The sequence below is a fragment of the Triturus cristatus genome, chromosome 7, assembly GCF_964204655.1.
Source record: "Triturus cristatus chromosome 7, aTriCri1.1, whole genome shotgun sequence".
NCBI classification, from domain to species: domain Eukaryota; kingdom Metazoa; phylum Chordata; class Amphibia; order Caudata; family Salamandridae; genus Triturus; species Triturus cristatus.
In genome coordinates, this window is record NC_140590.1 from 333,356,854 (window position 1) to 333,374,499 (window position 17,646).

Sequence of the window (17,646 nt, forward strand, 5' to 3'; positions counted from 1 at the left end):
CAATGTCTGGCTGACGGTGTCCCACATTGCACGGGCCACTTCGCAGTGATTTTTCCTAGGACACACAGAGCACTTCTGTCCTTGGGGGTTCTCAGTCACTCTCACTTCCCCAACCCTGACCCAACTTGCTTTCTCCCTATATGGTGATAAACTGAGTGCTTCACTCCTTGTTACAGTTAGTGGCTCTGTAATTTCTTGAGATCTGCTCCCTCCTCACTCTCCATGTGCTGTAATCCATAGAGCAATTGTTTTGCAAGGGCTGTCAGTCAGTCTCCTTTCCACAGCAGAGCAAGTAACCAAAAGAGTCCATGTAAAATTATGCATGCCCCATGTTGCACCATACAAAAATAGAGTATGTTTCTGGCACTCTGTAGTTGTGTTTGAAGGACATTCACCTACATTCTAAAAGTAGGGAAGTGGCATTGTGCACCCTTTGATTCTTAATGCCATCATGATTTAATTTCTTGTCCCACACTTCACCCCTCAATAACTTCAAATGTGTTGTGGAGGGACGAGTTTAATAGCAAAAACTGCAGTCACTAATGGGGTTTGTCAGACCACTTGTTTACTTTCTGTTCCTGATGGTCTCCATGCCTCCGGAGACCAGGACATGTGAGGGAAGTGGCTGGAGTACCAAAGAATAATCCAAGGGTAGCAGGAGAAACCCGTGGCGACCCTTGAGTGATGTCCATGTTGAGAGAGTGTGGTACCCAACACAAGCAAATACTACATTTTGCATCAGGAAGGATTATTTCTCTGCAATAGCAAAGCTACGCAACATTGTTTCATGGCTTGCCCTGTGACAAACCAAGGGCTTTGCCTCTACAAGGTCAGAATCTCTCACCTAGTCATGTACCAAGGCATTTCCATCAAGGGAATGAAGCAGAAAATCAATGATCGGATCACAACGTTTTTTACACTTGTGTGTGTGAGGAAATAAAACTGATCAAATGGTGGAAAAATTCATTATACAGATTCAGAGAATCAGCATCTATTTAGAGCAGATGACTGGAAGTACAATTATGTGTATTATGCCAGTTTGGAGATTTTATTTAAATATTTCTATGAATTTTCTACTGTGTGTGTAATGAGCCAGTTTGGTAGACTGTGGATTTTCTATAGATATATTTTCTATAGGAGAAATCATGTGGGAAATTATGGAGCATTCCTGGGTCATTGTCTAGCCAAGCGTTTGTTCACACTGACAAACATAATTTTCAGGGAATTAACAAAGGTTGTGCATGTTTTGTTCCCACCCTGTGAAAAGAAGTGGGTAAAAAGTAGTAGTAAATACCTTTTCAGACTGGGACAGCCCATATTTCATGAGGCCTGCTACAGTAGAGGTTATGTATCAGAATATCATCCAAAAAACGATCACCTGGGTATAGACTTTCTGTTATTGGCTCCTATGGGGCGATATTTATTAAGGACACAATATTGACGTCAAATCATATTCTAACAACAATAAATGTTAGTACTACACTTATAGTGGATGACTCACAAGGCAAATACTCACTGGACACTAGTATGCCTGGGTAGCTATAGTGTGCATAGATTTTCATGGAGTACTCATCAGTATTCTGCGAACCCCTGAAAATATGTTACTAAAGCAAATTATAAGTGTACATCAATGAAGAGACGATGTACACATTTTCTGCGATTATGGCCAAAAATGTACTTTTGAAAAGTTTGGATGTAGATTTACCATCTGTAATATGTTGCTTAGTTTTTGCAGATGCAAAAAACATCAATGCATTGGAGGTTTTTAGCCGCATGTGTGTTATGGCGCACTGCCATTAGTGACATAGTGCATTTCGTATGAAGTTGGTTCCATTGAGTTACCTTTTCAAGGACTTTGTGAAAAAGTAAAAATAAGAGAGAGAAAGTATGAGAGTATCCCTCGCTAAAAGGTACTTTTATACTTACTGGTAGTAGTACTTTAAAGGGTACGTAAAGTAACATTTGGACCCCTCACAGACAGGTTTTCGGCCCAATAATAGTCTACGTTCTGGCCATACTGGATGATATTGAGTCAGTTGTGGATCAGGGCAAAGCTACAGCCCTGATCCTACATGACCTGTCTGCAGCTTTTGACACTGTTTCCCACAGGCTGCTGATTGATACATTACATGAATTCGACCTACATTCTAGGGCTCTTAGGGTCTGGACTCTTTTCTAAAGGATAGATCACAGATAGTTCAGCTGGGCTCTTGCAGATCCCATGCATTTACATCTAAATGTGGAGTCCCTCAGGGCACACATAATCAGGGGCTTGAAGGCCTATTCAAAAACTGCATTTTTTAGTATGTCAAGTAGTAGCACAGTAGTACTGTTAACATATTGCAACGGGCTATTTACAAGGGTATGGCCAGAGACCTCTGCTCTGCCTCTCATATCTTTTCTGGTCAGCTATCTCTGCCATGGTAGTGGAGACCTCTGTGCAAGTAGGTATACTTTTCAGTATTAAGGGTAGGAGGGAGTAGCTGGAAAATGGAGCATATTTGCCTATTTACTACTAAATGGAAGGGTTTAAGGAAATTTAAGGAGAGGTTTTGCGAGGAACATGCTAATACAAAACACACCCACAAATGAGTAAGTCGATTTTATTCACAAACTACACTTCTAAAGCTACTACAGCTTTAAAGGTGTTCTAACAGGTGTAAATGTACTTCAGTCCAGCCTTTCTCAGATACTGCAACACACTCCCATAGAAAAGAAAGGTGGCAGGGAAATAAAATAATATTCCATAGGAGCTAATGTTAAAATAATGAAAATATTTCAACATTTAAACTATGTACATATGTATGTTATTAAGGTTACAAATAAATTCTGTGTAATTATTTATTATTTAAAGATAATAATAAAGTATTTTTAAAATATAAATAATTTAAATTATTTAAACAATTTGTAACAAATGTTGTTATATATTAAATACAAATCTTGCTGAGGGAGGGATTTGGAAAAAAGTATTTTTAAATTATATTTATAAATTAAATTGGTATATTTAAATGAATTACTTATATAAAATTATAAGTTAATGTGCTATAACATTTTATTTAATTAATTCTAGCTCAAAAATAAATATTTAAAATGTATATTTATATTTCACATTAAAATATTCAAAAACGTTTTTTAAATGAATGATAAACTTTGATAATTTCCATATATTTTACCCATCTGGGGATCTCTTCCAGAGTGCCAGAGAACACCACCTATGTATGCAAACTTACTTGAAGTAACTTGAAACGTAAATCCTGTTGTAGGAGGCTAGAGACATGCAAATCTACACTCGGAAATGATGAATGGCCAAAAAGTGTAGGGTTACACCTAGGTTTAATAGTAAATAAACGTGAGTAAATATACACATTAAAATGTACCTTTGTAAATAGGCCCCTTAGTATTTATCGATAAAAACATGAGTACAAGACTTTGGTGCCACGAAGCAGCAATGACCGCTGCAGAAAAAAATTGAACTAAATTACTCAGCCTTCCTATATGGGCCTATAGACAAATTGGCTTGTAGAGAGGGCCCTATCAAAAAATAAATAAATAGTATGCTATAGTTTAGCATCACTTGGGCACCTCATGCAATCCAGCGCTATTAGTTGTCTTAGAGAGCAGAAACAGAATGTAAGTCACAAACTGTTTCACAAAGCCTAAAAATGCAAAACACTTTGAGTACGACTCACTTTGCGTATGAGAGATTTTAGATCCCACAGCCCCAAATCAGTGACATACAGTGCTCAGTGTGCCCTATGAGAAAATAAAACGAAATAAATATGTGTTTTAAATAAATAAGTAAATGAATAGGTATGTAAAGGTCCCACCAATACTATGCATGCTGGAATGGGCTCTTCCTTGCTTTTGAGACTATTACAGACGGTTTTATGTCACAATAGCAAGTGACACTATATCGTCCTGCCAAAGTATCGAGTGCTGGATATCAATTACTATATTGTGAAAGTATGTATAAATAAGTATAGGTGTACTAGTCCACATCCACATCTTGAAGAATATATATATATATGTGTGTGTGTGTGTATATGTGTAGAAATATATATATATATATATATATAGACATATATATGTGTGTGTGTGTGTGGTGTGTGTATATATACATATATATGTACATAATATATATATATATATATACATACATAGAGAGAGAGTGTGTGTGTGTGTGTGAGAGAGGGAGAGAGTGTGAGTGTTAAGGCACGTAGATGTGAAATTTCATGATAATGTCCTAGGTAATTTTCTGGAAACGATATGCTGGCAGGTCGATATTTAAAACGCAATATTGTGTTAGAATACTTTTATGGATGACCATAATACTTGTGAAGGAGGTCCCTACATGAATCAAACCTCAGTAGGGTCATAGCACTGGGAGTGAAACAAGTGACGAAGGCCAGTGTGCACTGTAGCACGGGTCGGTACTCATTAGGAAGAGCTTCGTATCATTTGCAAATTATGCCATCCCGCCATTGGTACACCCTATGTGCAGAAATATCTTCAAGTGTAAATCACCTCCAAGGGTTTGATGAAGGGTATCCTCTCCCATTTCCCCTTGGTGTCTTCACCAGAAGGGTGCAAGCCTATATAAAAAGACATGCAATCAAGGCACAGACCCTTGCCAAGCCCCATACTGAAAGCCAAGGCAATAGTTTCAATACTGGCAACCCATACCTCCTCAGGCTGATCCAAAATGCAACCTTTCATAATATATACATGTATAAAAATATTATATACACATATATTTTGCCATATTGCTCAGATTAAAAAATCCTGATAAAGGCATCTTATTACGGCAGAATGTGTAAATAAATCTGACTATTGCCTTGTTTCTGGTTGGAACACCTGCGATGAACAGTATGCACCCCAACATGACTCGTGCACTCACTCAAGGCCCTCGTTTCACTGAGCTGTTTTGTCAATATAATGCTCACTGCTGGTGCAGGAGGAGTTTCAAAATGAATCTGTAGGCCTATAGATTGCTTGACATCTTATTTATTGCACTACTAAATGAGGGTGGTCGAAAGACACACGCGTGGCCTCAGCCATGAGACAACCTAAACCTCAATATTCAGCAGTGTAATAGATTTACTGTTATACTTTCTAATGGTGTGTACACTGTTCATGTTGCCATAATAAAAACATCTATCAGGGTGCCTTTCTAAGAGGCAGATACGTAATAGAGAAACAAAGAGACCTGACAAGCTCCGGGGATGTCGGTCACCAAAATGTTGATATCAAGTGCCCTTTGACATCTTATGACATCAAAGGCTACACTCCTTGTCCCACCATTTGTTCCTCAACAGCAGCCTGTTTGCTGCTGAGAGGCTGAGGAAGGGTAAGTTGTTTCCTACCGCTGCCAAGAGACCAGAGTTATCACCGGCAAGACCGCGAGTGCCAAACGGCAAGATGGAGATAGCATGCTACCCCTTGCTGCACCCAAAGGGTGTCGATTACCTCTTCTACATCAGCCATGAATGTCATTCATAGGCACTTATGTAGGCAGATAGCCAACTACGCCTTTCCAACTCTGAGCTTCATTCTCCCCAATATTTCAACACCCCGTATAGATACCTTGAGATGACCAACATTTCCACAGATCTGTGTGGTAACTCTCTTTGGGGTCTGTCTAGATGACCTATGCTGATTAAACCGAGAAACTGGACCCAACTGTTCACTGCTATCAACTGGAAAAATTGGAATTGAATTTGGTGTAAGGGTTGAGATGAAGGTGGGAGGCAAGAAAGAGAAGCGGCATTCTGCATGGTTTGTCAGCATGTTCCTAGAGGTGTGAGTTAAATATCTCCCGTGGGGCAGCAGAGAGGCAGCGGCACCGGTCCGGACAGAATCCTCAGCTTTCGATGGTGTCTGAAAGGCAGCATAGAGAACATGAAGTGAGAAATGAGACACAAATAATTGGATCAACAACTACAAGTAAATCTCACAAGTAATCCTTGGTATATTTTAGTGGAGAGATCTGTAGGAGTTTTCTTTCCACAGTTGCAAAGACAGATAAAGGTAAATGCATACATGAGAGGCGTAACTAGGAGAAATTTCTTCATTTCCCTTTGTTTTGTCCTCTTTCCGTAGAACATAGAAAGATGAATATGCCTATGAGGATTGTTTTTGAGCAGGAAGCTATCCCTTCCAACAAGAAACAAGCTGAACAGTGCCATAACTTTGTAAATATGGTGCTGTTAAGCCCTCTCCTGTTCATGTAGCCCAGCAACTTGCCTTGCTGTGCTATGTTGCATTAACTTTGAGTAATCTGCTCCTTAATTGGCACACCCCTGCTGATGTAACCTTTCACCATTCAGAATGACTGTATGTAGCTATTAATTCCTGTACTAATCTGCTACTGTTCCCATTGGGCGCAGGGTCAACACTGATTTGCATATGGCTGGGTCCAAACTGGAATGGCATGGTGAGCAAAAAAACGATTGATTTAGGCCCAGATCTCTGTACTGGGGTGAATGTGTGACATTGTTCTGCATTCTGTCCATCAATTGTTCTTTTTGCATTTGTCACCCCGAGTGGGACGGGTATGCCCAGACGTGGGCCCCGTGCTCTCCATGCCACTGGAGTCAAGCTATACTGGCTGATGAGGGCTGAAAGCCCGAAACCGGACCTAGGGTGCTTGTTTCCAGTCCAGGGAGGACCTGGCCTGGCAGTTCGGGCTGGACTGTTCCCACTGGGCGCAGGGTCAAGACTGATTTGCATATGGCTGGGTCCAAACTGGAATGGCATGGTGAGCAAAAAAACGATGGATTTAGGCCCAGATCCCTGTACTGGGGTGAATGTGTGACATTGTTCTGCATTCTGTCCATCAATTGTTCTTTTTGCATTTGTCACCCCGAGTGGGATGGGTATGCCCAGACGTGGGTCCCATGCTCTCCGTGCCACTGGAGTCAAGCTATACTGGCTGATGAGGACTGAAAATCCGAAACTGGTCCTAGGATGCTTGTTTCCAGTCCAGGGAGGACCTGGCCTGGCAGTTCGGGCTGGACTGTTCCCATTGGGTGCAGGGTCAAGACTGATTTGCATATTGCTGGGTCCAAACTGGAATGGCATGGTGAGCAAAAAGACGATGGATTTAGGTCCAAATCTCTGTACTCGGGTGAATCTGTGACATTGTTCTGCATTTTGTCCATCAATTGTTCTCTTTGCACTAATCTGCACCTACGCCTGCTTCCTAGTTCTTATCTGTTTCTCTTTCTACATAAACAATGCTTGTCCTTTTTTTGTAAAGTGTGTTTTATTTGCATTATTACAGCATGCAAAAGTAAAACAAAAACTCCCTCCCTCCATCCTGACAGCATACATGATCAACCCTTGAAGCAGGAAAATCTCCCCATCATATATCCCGGTCGTCACCATGGCTGTTGGATTGTTTGTCCAAATCTTTTGTAAATGTCAGAGTTAACTTCACATGGCCGTTGTATCTTGGCCCAGCCCTCACCTGACACACAAGATACCGGGCACTGCACCTAGGCCATGCAACACTCAACCCTCCTGTTTTCTCCACGGACCCCATAGTTTGAAAAGAATTTGGGGACAGACCCGGGCTATGTAAATCTGCTACTCTGTTCGCATACACCAATGCATGTTGGCTATCCATTGGCCCACTGTCAGGGGGTCTACCCTCCCCACCTTTGAATGATGTTCCGCATAGCCACCATCAATGCCATGTTGCAGAAGAGAATAGCAAATCTGTTTCAGTACCTCCCATAGTCCCAGCTTCAGCTGCTCTTCCAAAATTGAAGATAGCCTACTCTGTATCCCCAACCAGAACAGTCTTAGTTTGGGGCATTCCCACACTCTATGCAGTAGGGTTCCCTTTTGGCCACCACCTGGCAGACAGCGATCTGTTTCTATTCTACCCATGCCACACAATCGAGTTTAGTGTAATAAGCTCTATGTAGGAGTTCAAGTTGAAGCCCCAGGATTGCTACTTTCACAGCGTACCTGCAGGCTGTGTCCCAGTCGTCATCCTCCATTTTACCCAGATCTGCTTCCCATTTCTCTTTTAACTTTGCCATTGGCTGGAGACAGTTGGCCAATAATGAGTTATGAATAGTGGATATGGCCTGTTCATGCAAGGGAGCCCCCTGGACCTTATACTCAATAGGGCTCTCGTCAGGGACCTCTGATGAGGTGTCCATACATTGCTGCAGAATGTGACTAACCTGAAAATAGCACAGGTATTGACTACACATCAAATTATATTGTTCATGTAGGTCAATGAAAGTCGGCATGCCAGTGTTGTTCTAGATGTCCTCTAGTTTTGAGATGCCAAACCATCCCATTTTTTTGTAGCATTAAACCCCACGCAATGACGCCAGGGCCTCTGTGTCTCATAATGGTGTCTTTTGGGTTAATGTACCCCACCATCCCAAATTTTAGGTTGCCTTCCCCCAGGCCACCACTGCTGCTGCAGTAGGCATGGGCAGAGTCACAAGTTTGCCCCTTCCTTCTAGGTATCTAAGGAACCCTACTAGGCCTTTCTCGTCAGTTTGGGTAGCACTATTCTCGCCGCCCTCCTCCTCCCATCCATTCCACAGTAGGAGTCGCAATTCGTCATCTAGCCTTGAGAAAAAATGGCCTGAGACCTGAAAGGGAGAGTTCTGGAGTACATAGAGGAATTTGGGCAGGTATATCATTTTTAAAAGTGCTGCTCTGCCCAGCAGGGACAGAGGCAGGTTCCGCCATTGCTGTACTTCTCGTTAATACCTCTACCAGCCGCCCCAGATTCCTTTCATAGTACACCTGCTTATCCCTGGTTAGGCAGATCCCCAGATATGTGACACCCTCCTGCTAATGGGTCTCACTACCCTACTTCATACCCCTGGGAGAAGTTGGCCTGGAATATGCTGGTCACTAGTTAAAGTGGCCGCCTTGCACCAGTCCAATTCGACTCTTATGTTAGATAGGTTTAAGACAACCTTTTAAAGAAAGCTATCCTAGTGGTAGCTGTGGAGAGCAGCCTTCAGGCTAAGTCTCTGAGGAATGTAAAGCAGCTTGTTTTACCTTATAATCTCTTGAATTACCAAATGAAAGGACACCACACAGGTATATATATAAAATATATATGTATTTATTTCTAGACACACTCTACTAATCTCTTTATGAGATTAGAAGTCAGGAACATATGCACAAATCAATGTTTCACAACAAATTAAACACTTATATGGCTGGGACCATATACTAAAAAAGAGGTATAAGAAGAAAGACTTGAGGAGGCAGACGGCCTAAGGTCTTCAGAAGCGCTGGGGCCTAACTAATCCACCCAAGGCAGGTAAGTAAAGGACCCACGGGAGACGCATGCAGTGTGAGAACACAGCCGCGGATCCCAATAGACTTCAATGGAGCAAGTCGCGGTTGGAATTTTAAAGTTCTAGGTTACTTCGGGAGAGTCTACAAGCAAGTCACTCACAGGGTAAGTAGTTCGAGGGCCAACACACACAGGAGTACCGGAGTGCACAAGTTACCTCACCCAGGGAAGCCGGGTGCATAGGTGTCTTTTGGTGTCGGGTCGCGGTGTTGTTTTCAATGGGAGCCAAAGAAGACTTGCTGCTTGTGAAGACAAGAGAAGTGTCCGGTGGAATCCAGGGCTGGATTCTGAAGAAAGAAGACCTGAAAGCAGAGGAGACAGTGTTCAAAGTCACTAGCCAGTGACCAGGGGCCAGGAAGATGGATGCCCACAGTCGTCGGGTGATTTCATGTGATCACGGGTGTCTTGACTCTTCAGCCACGAGGTCCAGGAGGCGTCGATGACAACCAGGAGCTGGATTCGGAGTGTCCCACAAACTCTGCAACTTACTGAGGTGTCGGCAACCGGATTGGAGCCAACAAGCCTTGGCAACAGCAAGTCTAGTGGAATGTGAAGAAAGTCAGCGGTGCAGACCAGCAAGGTCTGAGGGACTCACCCAGCAAGGGTAAGTCAGGGCAGGCCTGGAGCAACCAGGGGAGCCCTTTGGTTTAATGAAAAAGTCTTCGGGGGACCCACAAGCCAACCGGCAAGGGATCGCAAAGATGCCTCGGGAGGATTCACTTCACAGGAGCCGACGGTCACTCGGGACGAGGTAGGCCTCTGATTTTCGGTGGAAATCCTGCTGGAGGCTTGGACCACACGTGGTCCAATGCACAAGTTCGTAGAACGTCGTGAAGTGGTTGCACTCGACAAAAGTGCACGGTACCCAGGTATTGCTGTTCCTCGTCACTCATGGGCTCCACTCGCCTAAGTTTTGCTGGGGACTCGAGAAGTCAGGAAATCCACTTCGGGGCTGCAGGGACTTTGAACTTCGGCGGGAGCGGGAAAGTTTGCAACCGTTGATGCAAAGTTTTGGTGCCTGCCAAGCAGGGGAGTCACTCCTTGACTCCAAGGGAGATTCTTCAGTCTTCCAAAGGTAGTGGTAGGAGGGATTAGCTCTATGACCACTCCTATGGGAGGGTCAGGGGAGTGGGTGGTTACACCCACTTGCCTTTGTCCAGTTCCGCGCCAGAGCAGGGGCCGGTAGCCCCTGAACCGGTTTGAGCTGGCATATGCACAGAGGAGCCTACTGCTCCCCCAGTGCAGGACTTCAAAGCACTCTAGGAGTGCACCCACCCAACCCCAATACACTAAATCCTGTCTGGAAGGTTGTTACACCTCCCTGTGACAGGATGCCTATTGTTGGGCCTCCTCCACTGCGAGTTTCGGTCAGCAGCAGGAGGGCAGCCCAGTGTCTGTGCTGGTGGCATCTATTTTGTGATGCCAGGGCTCTTTCAGGATTCTACCGTGTTTCCACAGCAGGTACATGTCTATCCCTCTAGAAGGGTGGGATCATATTCCCACACCAGTTACTGGTGTGGGGGTATGATTCCAAGGCATTTGACACCAAACACGACATGTTTTGATGCAGCCATCCCAAAGTTAGCATTTACCGCTCGGTTATAATGCACTTAAGAGTATAGGGTTTAACCGCATCCACAAACAGCTACAGAGAATAGACTCTGAGAGCTGCAGAGGGGCCCTGCTCAGGCAGAGGCACCCCCTCACATGGAAACCAAGCACCCTGCCCTCAGGATTGATAGGGCCTGCCTTAGGGGTGACTGATAGGTTTACACGTGTGTGTAAGGTGAGATATAGGGAACCTATACCTCAGTGAGGAGTGCTAACACTACCTCACCCAGGCTGCAGTAGCAGACCTGTGGTGTCAGATTTAGTCTGCTTCCCAGGGGTGGCATAATACATGCTTCAGCCCCTGGTAGGCCTGTGAAGTACCTATGCCCTTGGTACCTAAGGTACCATATACTAGGGGCTCATAAGGTACTACAGTATCCAATCACTAGTGCATCTAATATGCACTCCAAGTTGTTTAGAGAGAACAGAGAGGCTGGGGCACTGATTAGCAGGGACCCAGCCAGACTATAGCCAGAAACCAGTGTAATCATCAGAAAAAAGTGGGGGCAACATAAGTGCAGATCCTACTCTCCTACAACCCCTTTGAAAAACTCGGTGGCAAACCATTTGGGCCTTGGTCCTCCCACTCTACAGTTGAGTTAGGGCCACTGTAATTTCCCCATCCTGAAAGTCCCCCTGTAAAAATGGTACACCGTTGGACTTGTTCCCTCTTCGTCAGCCATGCTAGAAGCTTCTCATCCTCATGGTGCCTGTGTTGTTTCGCCCTGTAGAGCTGTTTCACCTCCTGATGTGTTAGACGCCTATATTCATCCTTCGTGTACACTATTCGGGCAGTGAGGTGTACGTCCGGGGAATGGGCATATTGTGCTTCCCACTGAATCAGCCGCTCTTCTAACTCTCTCCCCTTCCTTTCCTTCTCTCATTTAACCCCAATTCAATTGGCCCCTCACCACCTTTCCGTAGGCCTCCTAGAGAGTTGTTTTTGACTCTATGACCCTTCATTGTTCCTGAAATAGACACCTGTCACCTCCTGGATGAACCGTTTAATCATCTAGCCAGTCTAAGTCTCCAGCTTCCTGTGGGGCCCAGTGTTGGTTGTGACAGTTGACTACTGAGTGAACAGTATTTGGATATACCCCTTGGCAGGTACTTTGGCTCCCTGAATCTATTTATGTGCTGTAATGGTACCAGGAAATAATCCAGGCGCCATAGCGACAGCATTGAGTTGGCCACATAGGAATACTGCCCCATTCCGGGATGCATGGCTCAGCAAGAGCGCTGCACATCTTCTCTGGGGTGCCCTGATAATTCTATCAATGTCACTGTGTAGCATCAAATTGAAGTTGCCCACCACAAACAAAGGGACCTTTGGTATCTTGTTCATCCAATTCCCTAGCTCTGCCAGCCCTATGGACTGTAAGCCCAGTGGAAGGTACCTGGACGCTATTATGAGTTCCTCTCCTTGCTACGTACCCTGCACCGATGCCAAGCATCCGCGCATGTCGCACCATGACCTAAACACCTGAAATCGTAGAGATCTCCACACCAGTATGCCTAAGGGCCCCTGGCGAATGGACTAGAACCTTGTATTTGCCTCTACCAAGGAAGGTGCAGGCTTTGCCCTTTAGAAGCTTTTGCTGTAAGAGAACCACATCTGGAGATTGTCAAGTCAGGTAGGTCATAACAACCCCCTCTTTTCACTTTATCGCACAGCCCATTTACGTTCTATGACAGTACCTTCAGCCTTGTATCACCTCTCTTAACCATATCCAATGTGCCTGTCATGCATGGACCAGTTAGAGCATCCCGTCCATGACCATTTGCTTTCAATTCTTGAAATTCTGTCATATGATCCCCTAACTCCCACCCACCACCTCTTTCAATGGGTTCAGAACTACCCACCCTTCAATGCCCGAGATGCCTGTCACCCCACCCCCCTGCAAAAACGTACACATCACCTAATGTAGATGGGGAATCGTGCTGGGCCCCTCAAGGCTCCACCTCACAGACAGTCCAATCTACAGTCCCACCTGTAGCTCCTCTACAGACTCCCGAACCTTTCAAGACCAGAGAAGTCCTTTCAGCACATCATGTTCCAGGCTATCTTGTCTGCTGTCATTGGTGTTACTTTTGGCAGCTGTAGGTCCTTCCCCCCCCCCCGAGTTCCAGTGCTTTCCTCCAATGCCTTCGAGCCCTCATGTAGCGGCAACCACCTGTTGTTAGCCGACCATGGGCGTCCCTGCTGTACCTCGTCAACCACTCTTGCCCTTTCTGAAAGAGCCTGGTCCTTAGTAAAAGAGTTTGGACCCCCGGCAGCCACACCGTTTCACTTTTACACAAGCCAGGAAGTTGGTGGGTCTTGCACCGGTTTATACGACACTGGGTAACCTGCACTCTCCAGCCACACCCATACCGCCCTTACTGTATTAAAGAAATGCGTTTTCTCCTGGACAATAACCTTCAGCACTGCCGGGAAAAACAATGTATATTTCTGATTTAGAGTACATACATGTTTCCTTACAGCTATTTAGGTTTCAAATTGACACTGGACTGCCTTTGTATAATCTGGATAGATGTTTACTGCACTTCCCTCAATTTGCCAGGGATCGTGTGCCCATGTGACCTGGAGGATGTGATTGCGGTTGCATATATTAAGCAGCCGAGCAATGATTGGTTGTGGTGGTGTTCATGGCAGCAGCGGTCGTCCATGGATCCTGTGGACATGTTCAACAGTATATAGTTTTGAGGCTTGGCCTCCCAGCACCGTGTCCAGCAACCAGCACTCCATATATAGTTTTGTGCTGGGGCCTTCCACTTTTTTCGGGACTAAAACAATAAAAGGGCTTTAGGAGGTTTCATGGAAATAAGCTGAAATAAAAAGGCAAATGTGAAGAATAACACATTTTTAGATTATCTCTATAGGGAATAATCGGGTATATAAGTATGTGTGTGTGTGTGTGTGTGTACGGGGTACATAGATATAGTGGGAGATGCTTTAAGAGAAATCCAAGGAAATTTCATATACTGAATATTACAAGTAAAGCTGAAAATCTCAGAACTGAGTCTCACTCCTTATCCCCATACGCAGACATTGGCTCAGTAACCACAATACCTGATTCAGAATACTCATAGGAGTTTTCCTCAATGGCAAGGAGGCAGAGAGTGCACTCTAACCATGCTCTGGTCTACAATTATGATGGTCTAACAATGACTAGAGAGGCTAACTCTGTCACCATTGCATCCGCATCAGCCTGAGACATTAATGGCAAGGTGAGCTGACTCCTCATCACTCCTTACACACGTTCCCATCTCTGAGGTCTACAAGGAGGAAGACTGGTCAGCAGGAGAACCAGTAGATTTCCAGATAGAGCAAAGGTAGACATGTAACTGATTCTTTCTAGGCTAATGCATGTGAAAAATGGTAGGATTATTAGGAAACACCCACATCTCCAGAGAGGCCACTCTACCACTAAGGTGTTCAGTTTCAGATAACTGGAAGTCTTACATGATGAACAAAAAAGCCCGGAACATACCAGCAGAGGTCTCCAGGTCACCATCACAGGGAGAGAGATGGGGATCCAAGGCAGGGGACACGGTGAAGCGGGAGAATCTCAGGGTCTCCACTAGTCCAGAATCCATCATCTTCCCCTGCAGCGATGGGAGAGGCAAGGCAGGTGGTGGGCTAGGCAAGGGAAGCTGCAGCTTGGAAGAGATGGGATCTGTTACCATGGGCACGAAGGAAGAGTTCTGGGTCATCAGGGGAAAGTCGTCATCCCACTCGAAGCTTCCACCTATGAAAAAGTGAACAAATAAGTACATTGCAATATCCAGTCAAGAGGTCAAAAGCACATAGTGGAATTCTATTACCACCAGCGGTGGAGACCAGAAACACATTACATAAATGTGTTAATGATACACTTGAGAATTTAGCAAGCATTAATTTACTACAGGATTAGGACAAGAAGCATAAATAAAATCAGAGCATTAGCAGTGCACTTTAAAGTGAAAACCGAGCCTCCGAAAAAACAGTGCAGCACAATGACTAGAGTTGCCATCTAGTGATGATGGCTGAATCAACAGCTTAGTGTGGCATTATATTTACAACCACTTTGCTGCAGTATGACAGGACTCTAGTGTGCCAGATCCATGTCATTACCATAACAATAGAAGGCTACAGTTCAACAAGTCCACAGCATTACTAGAAACAAAGAGGGCTATAGTGATACGTATAAGAGCACTACTTAACAATGGGAGGCCATATTGTGACAATTCACACCGTTAATATAACAGCTAGAGGGCATAGTTGTGCAGATCCACCACACTATTGGTATTTGTGTGCTTTTTAAGTTGTTTTAACATAACATAACTTGACGACAAAGCCATAGTAATACCATAAGGCACACTGGAAATATATTAACAAGTCCAAGCCCAAAATTAGGGCAGGACAAAGGGCTGGGGTAAATGAATAATGGCCTTTATTACATGGATAACACCCACTGGAAATAGAATGTAGTAGCAATACAGAGAATGAAAAAATTTTAACAAGTACAGATCCAAACCATTTAAGAAGAACACTCCTGCAACAGTACCCCAATGGAACACATTACTAGCACGTGGCTGTCACTTTATTTTATGCCGTGTGTATTATATTTTCTAAAATCCCCAAATTCTCAGTTCTGAAAAAAACTGATAAGGAAAGAGTACTTACTGAATCCATCAGATGATGGAAAGCCATCCATTCCTGCATCGACGACGGGATCAAGCACTATCTGATCGTTCTCCATAGCAGTCTGAAAACTCAGCTCGTTGGTGGGGGTCTCCTGCAATGGGAATCCAAAAAGTGTCTAATTAATTGTCCAGTTTTTGTAGTGTGCTTGAGACCATGGAAGCCTGTTTCTCATTGTTCCTAATGAAGCAGCATAAAAGCTGATCTTGCTTTGCACAACACTTAAAACCTATCTCGAAAACATACATGTGCACTTTGCACATGTCTAGAATAAAGACAGAAAAAAGTTGATAAACCAGCACCGTACAAGAAAGCTTGACTAGGTGGAAACAGTAGGATTAATCAACTAGTGAATTTAAGGTGTTTTAGTAATAGATTTACTTGTATTCTTAACAAGAGATGTCATGAAAACTGATGATGACTTAGCATTGATATTGACTTCATTGCACAGTGTCCTAATAAACACGATATTGGTGCAATTATGAAACTAAATGCGGTAGATGTCTGAAATTTTCAATATAAGTGTTTAATATGATAAAGAACATTTGCGTTCAAGCACGATTTTACTTTAATGATTTTTAGAATTACGTTACATGGTGCTACTTTCTAAAATAGTAGCAGTAGGCCATATTTGAAACTGAACATTTCTGTGTAACAATTACTGACAACATTACAAAATGCTTATATATGAGATGTGTGATTTATGTCATATGTTTAAACTAAATTAGGAGTTTAACGAACTTCAGGGTTCGCTGCACCATAGAGAATATTCTACTCTCCAAAAAACATTAGTATAGGGAAGTGTGGTACATCTTTGCCTCAACCCCTCTGTTCTCTATTGCATTCTCTAAATTAGGAGTTTGTTATACTAAAATATGAAATGTTGAATTTAAACTTTGATACGTTTCCTCAAATGTTGCTTTATTTGTTCTTGGTTCATTCGTCATTCCTATAGACAAAAAATACTTTTTTTTTACCCCTTTTGTGTGAATGGTAGGGTAATGATTTATCCCCTGTATCCGTGGAAAGTAGCAAAATAAGAAATCTATTTGTCAACTAACCTGTGAGGATTGAAGGACAGCTGTTTCTCATGATATGTGTGAGAAAATATGCTGGAGTAGCAATTTGTACCTGGAAAGATGGAAGGATGATCACATGACGATCAGGCCACTGAGGACCAGCCATTGATGTCATGGTGGCAGATATGAACTATATAACTGCTTCACACAGGAAGAGGGATATGTATCATGCTTTTCACATTGCAATGCTTTTTTTTTTTTTTTAAACTTTGTTTATTGGTTTTTCATTACAGCCACAAGTACAAAACATGGACAACCTGTTCAGGATATACAGCAATTCAGTTGGGCAGTCATAGATGTACAGTACAATTCAGTAGGACTTTCTTATGCAGTATGTCTATTCAGTTCCAGTTCAACTGTAGGCGACACACAGGGCTCTCCCCTGTACTTGTTCCATCGTGACCACTTCTTATCCCATTTTTTGGGGTATCCCCTCATCTTAAAAACCTCAGTTTCCGCAAGCATACATCTGTCCATTTCCTTAGCCCATATGGCAACAAGTGGTGGGTCCGCGCCCCCCCAGCTCCTTGCCAGTTCTCGTTTAATCAATGTGTACCCCAGTGTTGTGAATTGCTGTTCCACTTTCGTGAGGTCAGTCGCCTCCTATATGTTTAATATACCCAATTGTGGCTTCAATACTATTTCTTTCCTTAAAGCTGCCTGCATATGGGTTGACGCTTCCTCCCATAGGGTATGTATCTTTGGGCAACTCCATATCATGTGATAGATTGTGGCCTGTTGTCCGCATCCCCGCACACAGAGATCATCTGGTCTAGCTCCTATTTTCACCAGGACTACCCCTGTGATATATGATCGGTGGAGTATCCTGAGCTGGATCAGCCAAAATCTGAGGGTAATGGCCGCCTCTCGGGGGGACATGAGAGCCGACTGCCAATCTTCCTCATCTATCGGGCCTAGGTCGTCCTGCC

General features: G+C 43.8%; 1 protein-coding gene across 2 annotated transcripts in view; it reads right to left on the reverse strand.

The window, feature by feature from the left end:
* Positions 1-2,794: 2,794 nt before the first annotated feature.
* Positions 2,795-17,646, reverse strand: part of LMTK3 (lemur tyrosine kinase 3) — a 196,895-nt gene continuing 182,043 nt past the window's right edge. For both annotated transcript variants that reach the window (XM_085616455.1, XM_085616454.1), the window contains exons 14-16: positions 15,621-15,732; positions 14,446-14,703; positions 2,795-5,877 (exon numbers count right to left, since the gene is read on the reverse strand). In XM_085616455.1, coding sequence (XP_085472581.1) covers positions 5,861-5,877; positions 14,446-14,703; positions 15,621-15,732 — 387 coding nt within the window. In that variant the 3' untranslated portion in view covers positions 2,795-5,860. The remainder of the gene's footprint in view (positions 5,878-14,445; positions 14,704-15,620; positions 15,733-17,646) is intronic.